Source organism: Nanorana parkeri, unplaced genomic scaffold (genome assembly GCF_000935625.1).
Source record: "Nanorana parkeri isolate BGI_ZX_2015 unplaced genomic scaffold, ASM93562v1 scaffold629, whole genome shotgun sequence".
In the NCBI taxonomy this organism is placed as follows: domain Eukaryota; kingdom Metazoa; phylum Chordata; class Amphibia; order Anura; family Dicroglossidae; genus Nanorana; species Nanorana parkeri.
In genome coordinates this window covers 525,531-534,119 of record NW_017306897.1, presented here as the reverse complement: position 1 = coordinate 534,119, position 8,589 = coordinate 525,531, and the positions used below count along the sequence as shown (strand labels likewise).

Here is an 8,589-nt window from a genome sequence, read left to right as displayed (position 1 = left end):
TCCCTTCCACTTCCAGACCAGTGCAAATGCCTACCTTTATGGATACTGGTCAAATCCCCAACACGATTAGATAACAATACCTAATATTGCCACGGAATTGCATGCACCCAACTAACATATGATAGCACTGTATACAATGTCTATATTTCTGTCTTGTGCCAGAGCTAAATATGTTATTATATTTAAAGTTAATGATCTAATTTCCATTTTGTAGGGATCACTTCATTTCATGTCCTACAGTCAGAATGGCCGACCACTGGTCCAGTAACTCCAAGGGTCATGTCTTCATGTACTACGCTCCTGAGACTTACACACAAAGCAGGTAAGAACATGCAGTGTTGATGATCAATGGATACATATCCAATGTTAATATGTTGTAAAATTATGCCAGTGTAGCTTTTATTTTGCTTTCTTACTTAGACCAGGCCAAGCATAGAAGGAACATGTAAAAATATATGCAAATTATTCTAAATATAGCCATTTATGAGTAAGTCATGCAGCCGTTCTCCTTGCGAATCTCTGTAAACGTTCGTTCTGTGCGAATATCAGTATATTTTCTTTTCAAATTGAATATAATATCAGAAAAATACAGCATTACAACCCCAAGGTGGAGATGAGTAGCATACAACATAAATACAAATTTTTCTGTGCTCCTCAAATCCATCTAGAAGCCACAATGTGGTATTTTCCAAATGCTACACTCAACCTCGAAAAGAAAGTATACTACGAATGTTCCATTTCCCCTCTATTCGCACAGAACAAAAAATCACATTGATTTGAGTACTGATATTTTGCTTTCGGTATTCGCCGATATCGAGTACTGATACCGGTGTTTCTGCTTGCATGGAGCTGGCTACCCGGGCAATCTGATTGCCCGAAAAGCTGGCTCCATGCTGTTTGGCCGGCTTCAGTAATGACCTGCTTCCCAGCTTCATGTTGGCTGGGGACCGGGCTTGAAGCTGATTGACTGTAAAGCTGGGTTCCCAGCCAATCAGCATCAAGCCAGGTGCTCGGCCGGCTTGACTCTGATTGGCCGGGAAGCCGGCTTCCATGCCAATCAGCAAGGAGCTGACTATTCAGACGGCTCAATGCTGATTGGCCAGGCAACCAGCTTCCTGGGCAATCAGCATGGAGTTGGCTTCCTGGCGGGTCATTACTCGCCGCCCAGCTACCTGATCGCATGGGAAGCTGGCTCCATGTTACCCTACGGCACTGCCGGTCAGAGGAAATCTTCCTCTGACCAGAAGTTCCTATATCGGGGAAGGTATTGGAGCATTTGGCGAGTACAAGTACTCACCCAAATACTCGGTATCGGCACCGATATCGATCCTAGTATCGGTGCAGTCCTACTTTAAAGCTGCCCGACTTAATGGGACTTCCAGTATCCGTATTTGATATCGGTGAGTACAGAAAAAAAGATGTTGGTACTCGTAACTTGATCTAAAAAAACGGTATCGGTGCATCACTAATACTTAGCCTCTTGTCTAGAGTTCAGCTTTAAAGGAGAACTATGGGGTTAAGGCTTTTCTCCATAGTTCTCCTTAGGGTAACGGGAGGACACAAACTAGCGTCCGCCCGTCACCCTAAGCTCAGTATACCGCAAGCTGCAGCTCCCTGTATACTGAGATGCCGCAGCTGAAGCGGATCCCGACAATTATGTCTGGATCAGCCCAGCTGCGTGAGTGACAGCTGGCTCTGCCTATCTAGAGGCAGAGCCAGCTGTACCCGCCCCTCCTCCGTCCGATCTGCCAGTCAGCGCTGGTGGATCGGAGCGGGGAATCCAGCCCCTCCCCTGTCACGGCAGAGGGCTGTGACAGGATCGAGAGGTGAGCGAACTCCGGTATGTGTTCGCTCACCTCCCGATATACTGAGCCGACCTGTGACAGTCTCATTGTCACAGGTCGGCTAGAACTATGAGGCGAGTGAAAAGCGCTCACCTCATAGTTCTCCTTTAATGTTGTATTCATAAATACTGAGCTGTATGGAAATTATTGTCTGTCTTTTATATCTGCATGAAAAAAAAATGAGACGTATTAAAAAGTTGAAAACTGGATAGAAACCCCTTTTCTTCTTTGTTTTATAAACTACAAAAAAGAAAGCAGCACACCCCGCTTTGTCAATGTGTTTAGATTACAGGGTCTTCCAAAGAACACATTTCTGTTTCTTTTGGCAAGATATTAAATTCCATCTAGTGACAGCTGAAAAGAGACATTATAAATATTACATGTCTCTACTGGCTCAGCATTGCAGACAAACGTTGTACAAAAGATCCTTGTGAGAATTAAAGGGACACTCCGGTCAAGATGGACAATTGAGAAAAAAAATGCATTATATAGTCAAAAGAATGTGGACACTCCAATTTTAAATGGTCCTTCCAGTATGGGTTCTGGTAATGCTACAGCATACAAAGACATTGTAGACAATTGTGCTCTTCCAACCCTGTGGTAACAGTTTGGTGAAGGTCCTTTTCTGTTCCAGCATGACTGAACCCCTGTGTACTAAGCCAGTTTCATAAAAACATGGTTTGATGGGTCTGGTCTGGAGGAACTTCATTGTCCTGCACAAAGCCCTAACCTCAACCCTACTGAACACCTTTAGTATGAATTGGAACGCCAACTGTGATCTAGGTCTTCGCATCTAACATTAGTAACTGACAAATGCTCTTTGGGCTCAATGGACACAAATTCCCAAAGGCACAATCCAAAATCCTGAGGAAAAACCTTTCCAGAAGATTGGAAGCTGTTATAGGCGCAAGCTGGAGGGAAGGGGACTCGGTTGTAAATTCCATGTCTCTGCAATGGGATGTCCAACAGGTTCATTTAGGTGTGATGGTCAGGTGTCCACAGATGTTTGGCCGTATAATGTACAATTAGGGAACATACCAAACTTCTCAGTTTTTATGATTTTCATGGCAACTGTGAGCCAGATCTTCTCATCCAACATCAGTCACTGACTTCACAAATGATCTTTTGGCTCAATGGACATACATTCCCAAAGATATCCTTTATAAATCCTGTGGAAAAGCCTTTCCAGGAGCTTGGAAGCTCTTTTTGTCGCAAGGTGGAGAGGAGGGGACTCGGTAACAAAGTCCATGTCTCTGAAATGTGATGTGCAATAGGTTTATATAGGTGTGATGGTCAGGTGTCCACAGATGTTTGGCCGTATAATGTACATTTAGGGAACATACCAAACGTCTAAGGTTTTTTGATTGCCATGGAAGTTATTGAGTCTATCGGGCTGGTCTGCTGTATAAAATCCCCTGGTAGTGTGTGTTTTTGGAACACCATTGCTCATCCTTTGATTATGTAACTCCACCAATCTCAGCAGTTTCATAGAATGCACTCCTTAAAGTGGAGACCTGTGACAGCTGTTGAAAACACATTCTTGCATGTGTTAATAGAAGTTTTCAAAGAAAATTTGGTTGGAAAAAGGACGTAAGAAATGAATTAAAAGTTCATAAGTCACCTTTAGCTCATTTACTTTTTCAATTTTGCTTGAGTTCTCAAGTGAAAAAAGTCATAATAATCTCTATATCATAGTCATAATATATCTATATATTTAATAATTATCCTGAGGAATGGTTTAAAAAAAAAAAAACAATCACGGTACAATATAACAAGACATAGGAAATGCACAGCGGTTCTATCATTAAAAGAGAACTATGGCCCAACTTGTTTTGGCCGCAGTTCTCGTAATGGTCACATAAGTCCTCCTGTGGCTCAAAACTCAGCATTTAGTGGGCTATTGCCCGCTATATGCTGACAGCGCAGAGCCACACTGCAGCTGGGAAAGATCCCGACAATATTGTTGGGATCTACCCCTCCACCTGATTGACAGCTGGCTCTGCCTATCTACAGGCAAGGGCGGCTGTGTCCGCCCCCTCCAGTCAGCGATGGAGGAACGGAGAAGGGAGGGGGGAATCCCTGTGGAGGTAGTGACTGACAGTCACCGCTCTCTGCTGGAAGAAGATCAGGAACTGATCGATCATTTGTATCTGATTGCTCTGGATCAATAGGTACAGTGTCACGTGTCTTCCAAATTGCTCCCGATGCCAATCCCGATACCGGAACTTCCGGTATCAAGAAGCCGGGCAGTGAATCATTACATGCTGCCCGGCTTCCTTAATGGGATATCCGGTATTGATATTCGGTATCGGCGAGTACTGAAAAAAAAATCAGTACTCGATACTGAAAAACCGGTATCAGTGCATCCCTAATAAATATATATAAATATATGCTGCACAGGCCATTTCTGATTTAATATTATCGAAAATTACCTTTCTATTTAAAGCTGCAGCTGCTGTAATTTTCTAAAACTCTAAAAAATGCAATGCAATATGGCGACCTGGAGGCATTCTGTAGACAGTTGGTATATAGAGTGCCCCCACAAATGTCACTGCCTGCTTCTATGATTGGCTGGCTGATTTTTCCAAAAGTCTCCCCTAAGATACAACTAAAATTTTAGGCATCCCTTGCACTAGGACTTTCATTCTTGGTGAGATATTCACTAAGGGTTACTTAGTACTAAAGGAATACACTGCAGCTTTCTTCATTACAACACAGAATGTCCACCAGCTGATTAAAATGAACTCTGATCCTCCCATTTAGGATTAAGGGCCCGTTCACACCAGTTGCAGTGCGTTCCGGCCTGATTCTGGCCAGAACGCACTGCCTCGCATTGCGGCCGGCTCACTTTTTATTGGGCAGGAGGGGGCGTGGTGGGCCATTGAAGTGAATGGCACCGTAGCCACACCCTCTGGCCGCAATGCGATCGCCCGCATGGGATCGCAAGGCACTTTGTGCATGCGGTCCAGTGCGATCAAAATGCTGCAAGCACTATTTTGATCGCACCGCACCGGCCCGCAGGCACAATGTGCCTTGCGATCCTGTGCGGGTGATCGCATTGCATCCAGAAGGCATGGCTAGGGTGCCATTGACTTCAATGGCCTCCTGCCCCACTAAAAAGTGTGCTGGCCGCAATGCAAGGCAGTGTGTTCTGGGCAGAATCGGGCCAGAACGCACTGCAACTGGTGTGAACGGGCCCTCAGTCTGCAAAGGACACAGAGAGCCAAGCAGCTGAGCAGGAAGGATTCATATTGCAGAAAGGACATATTATGTCTATTTTGCAATAAAGGCTTCTTACCTTCACTCTCGCAAGATGCTTCAGAATATATTCTCGAGATGCCACAGTGCTGGGATGAATGAACTCCCATGTTCATGCCTGGGCGTTACATCATGCCTGGGCGTTACATCATCCAGCCAATCAAGATGGCAGAAGACCCTGACCCTGGAAATTGTCAGTGCTGGCACGGGAGCTCGTGGACGTTGTATCGTTGGAGGGGAGGCGAGTATTGAAAGGTTTAGTTCCGCTTTAAACTTTACCTATAAACTGGATATAAAATATAAGGGATAAGATATTGAATCCAGATTTTAGATTCAGCTTTCTGTCAGCCGGGGTATCCTCAGTGGTCCCCGGAGTAATCTAAATAACGTGAGAAGGATGAGAGTGCCAGGGATATATTGTGAGTCCAGTAAATCTTTATTGCACATGATGGAAGCTCACAAGAAAAGCCAACACATTTTGGGGGTTTGCCGGGCTGTTAGTTTGAGTTGATCTGCCGATTCACTATTCCAGATATCATGAGCACATCCTTCTCACATCTAGGAGAATTGTCATAGGAACAGGGTTTGGAGGATTAACCCTCACGTCTTGCTTTGATGACAACTCAACATTTTTGGATTTCACATCACTTTCTGTCCCAGTGACAATTGCTCACCAGTACAAACAGCACAAAAACCCTGATGAAAGAAGACCAATGGGCCCACGAAACACATTTCATTTTCTTTGTGACCTTCTGCCATGCGCAATAACGATTTTCTGATCTCAGATTATATCTCTTGTTTCTTCATCCTTCTCACATCTTGGAGAATTGTCATAGGAGCAGGTGTCCTATTTGGAGGATCACCCTTCACCTCTTGCTCTGAAGGCAACTCAAAATTGTGGGGTTTCCCATCACTTTCTGTCCCAGTGACAATGGTCACCAGAACAAACAGAGAGGGTGAATCTCCCCACCAAGGGCACAGACAGCAATACAAACTTGGCAAAGGATCTAATCCTTCCACACTCTATCCAAAAGTAATAAAGAAAATTGCTTTTAAATACACTTGAATTTTCCCTAACAACAGTAGTGTGTTGTATCTTGTTGGTCATCAAGTAAGTAAACATGTAGACAATACATTTTGTTGGTTAAGTGTATATTTTTGTATTTTTTCAGTTCCGGCGTGGATCTGCCTGAAGATGTCATTTACGCTTTCGGAATTCCATTTCACTCACTTTATAGAAATCAGTTTTCTTATGAGAAGAGGAAGCTTTCCTTACAGATCATGCAGTACCTGGCTAACTTTGTGAAGACAGGGTGAGTACTGTGCTACAGTTACCTGCTGCCATTCCCATTCCAATGGAGATTGAAGGGGACATATGAAGAGATCCTGAACTGATAGATAATGATGAGTGAATGGGTCTGGGTTCAGTTCGCTTAAATGTTCACCAAATCTAGCCAAAAATCTGGGTTTGCAAACATCCGTCCTTTGCCATTAGTTTTGCTTGACTGATTTGGTGCAGTGACGCATGGGGGGTCTCAGCTGTCGTTGTGATGTGCGGGGTCCCTTGTGTGTTCTTGTGCCTTTAAGGGAGGTTAGGCTTCCTCCTGACAAACCTGCACCCAATTTAATATTTTGCCCCATGTGCTCCAAGATGAAGACTCTCATAGTTTAGAGTTAGGACCGCACTATAAGAGGTGCCTTGATGTGGCTGTGCGGCTTTCACATTTTCTGCAGAAGACGTGTATCTAAACCTCTGCTTTTTAACCTTAGCGGTTAGACAGTTTTTTTTTGCATGCTGGCTGGTGAGTGTGCTGCGAAACTTTTTGCTGTTTTAATGTATGATGAGCTTTCATGCATTGCATCTATGTAGTGTTTGTATAAGTGAGCTTATCGGATAATTCAGTTCAGAAGGACTTCAGTATACAAGATTCTATAAAACTCTAAGCGATATTCTTATATTACTTCGCTTTGCAGAAACCCCAACTTTCCGTACGCTTACTCAAAGAAAAGGAACGTCGCATTACCACCATGGCCTGAATATCGGACACAAAGTGGCGGCAGAAAATTTAAAGAGTTTACCAAGAGCCTGCGGAGTGGACAGGATCTGAAACACACTGAATGTTCTTTCTGGAACGATTACGTCCCAGCACTTAAACTGTCTACAAGTAAGTTGAACAACACTGTGATCAAGGAGGTAGCAGATGTTGTGTTGGTTTATGTTGTGTGTTTTACAATTCGTCAGAGATAGAAATGTAATGAACGCAGATGTCAGGGAAGTGAAATTGGGCTACAAAGAGGAGGAAAATTGAAAAAAATTGCTAGGTAAAGTAGGCCTCGGAGGAGAGAATCACAAAAAAGGGAACAAGGTAATATGTAGAGTTTCTCAAGAATACTACATCTGCCTTCTGTAGATCTGTTCTGGAGCAACCCGCCCCCCCCTCCCAACTACGTTCTAGCGTGCACCATCAGAGCCTCTTCTGCACCTCTAAAGACTCTCATCTGCTGCTCATTATGCATCTGAGATCGACACGTTACTCTCCAGAAGTATCTCATGTCCTTCAGGAAAAGTGTGTAAGAGTTTTCCCGCTCCAGGTGGCCTTGCAGCTCCCCAAAAACTGCGGGTGCACACTCATTCATGTCCATTCCTTCCTGAGATAGCTAAGCCCAAACTGATAGGACGCACTTCAGCTTGGTCTCTTTTCTTCCTTTGTATTCAAAAAGTTAAGGAAGTGCCTGAACATTGACCTTCATGGCAGGATCACCATTCTTTTAAAGTGGTATTAAAGTCTTCTTTTTTTTTGCATATATATTGCTAGCAATCAGTAGATAAATGCCACAACATTTTAAAAAAATCATCAAATAGACAATAACTTGCCTATCTCTGTCTGCGCCGCTCACTCGCGGCTGCAGAACTCAGCTTCTCTGAATGACCTTGCAGGAGGATGTGTGCACATTGCATGCACACTCGATATCACTGGCGGGGAGAGAAGAAGAGAGACACAGTGGAGGTGAATACATGCAGCCGTGAGCGTGCATGCCGGACAGACTCCGTGGGACAGAAAGAGACAGCAGTCTGCGCTGGATCAGAGGCCCGGTGTTCTATCGAAAGCTACAAACTCGTCAAAATCTCTAACTACCTCATTCCCGGGTACTTGCAAGTTGGAGATTTCGACCAGACGGCATTAGACTGCAAAACACAAAGACTGACGGAGCTCTGTACAGCTGCATTTTAACAATATTCAGCAGGTAGCAAACTCGATGAGTATTCTACAAATGCTATGCGCGCATGCGCACCGCAACTGTACAGAGCTCCAGTCTTTCTGAGCACCGGAAGTGAGGTAGTTGGAGATCTCGATGAGTTGGAGCTTTCAATAGAACACTGGCACAAGGGCTGGCGGGACTGCTGAAAACGACTGGGAGGAAGATGTTCGGATCAAGAGGCATCACATAAGGTAAGTCCTTACAGCAGCATTAGGGTGGTGGTGGT

At 44.3% G+C, this 8,589-nt stretch overlaps 1 protein-coding gene across 1 annotated transcript in view; it reads left to right on the top strand.

The window, feature by feature from the left end:
• The window catches only part of TG (thyroglobulin), a 197,196-nt gene that overhangs the window by 187,869 nt on the left and 738 nt on the right, over positions 1–8,589 (top strand). Inside the window, exons 45-47 of the mRNA XM_018563072.1 lie at positions 215–322; positions 6,275–6,415; positions 7,077–7,267. Coding sequence (XP_018418574.1) covers positions 215–322; positions 6,275–6,415; positions 7,077–7,267 — 440 coding nt within the window. The remainder of the gene's footprint in view (positions 1–214; positions 323–6,274; positions 6,416–7,076; positions 7,268–8,589) is intronic.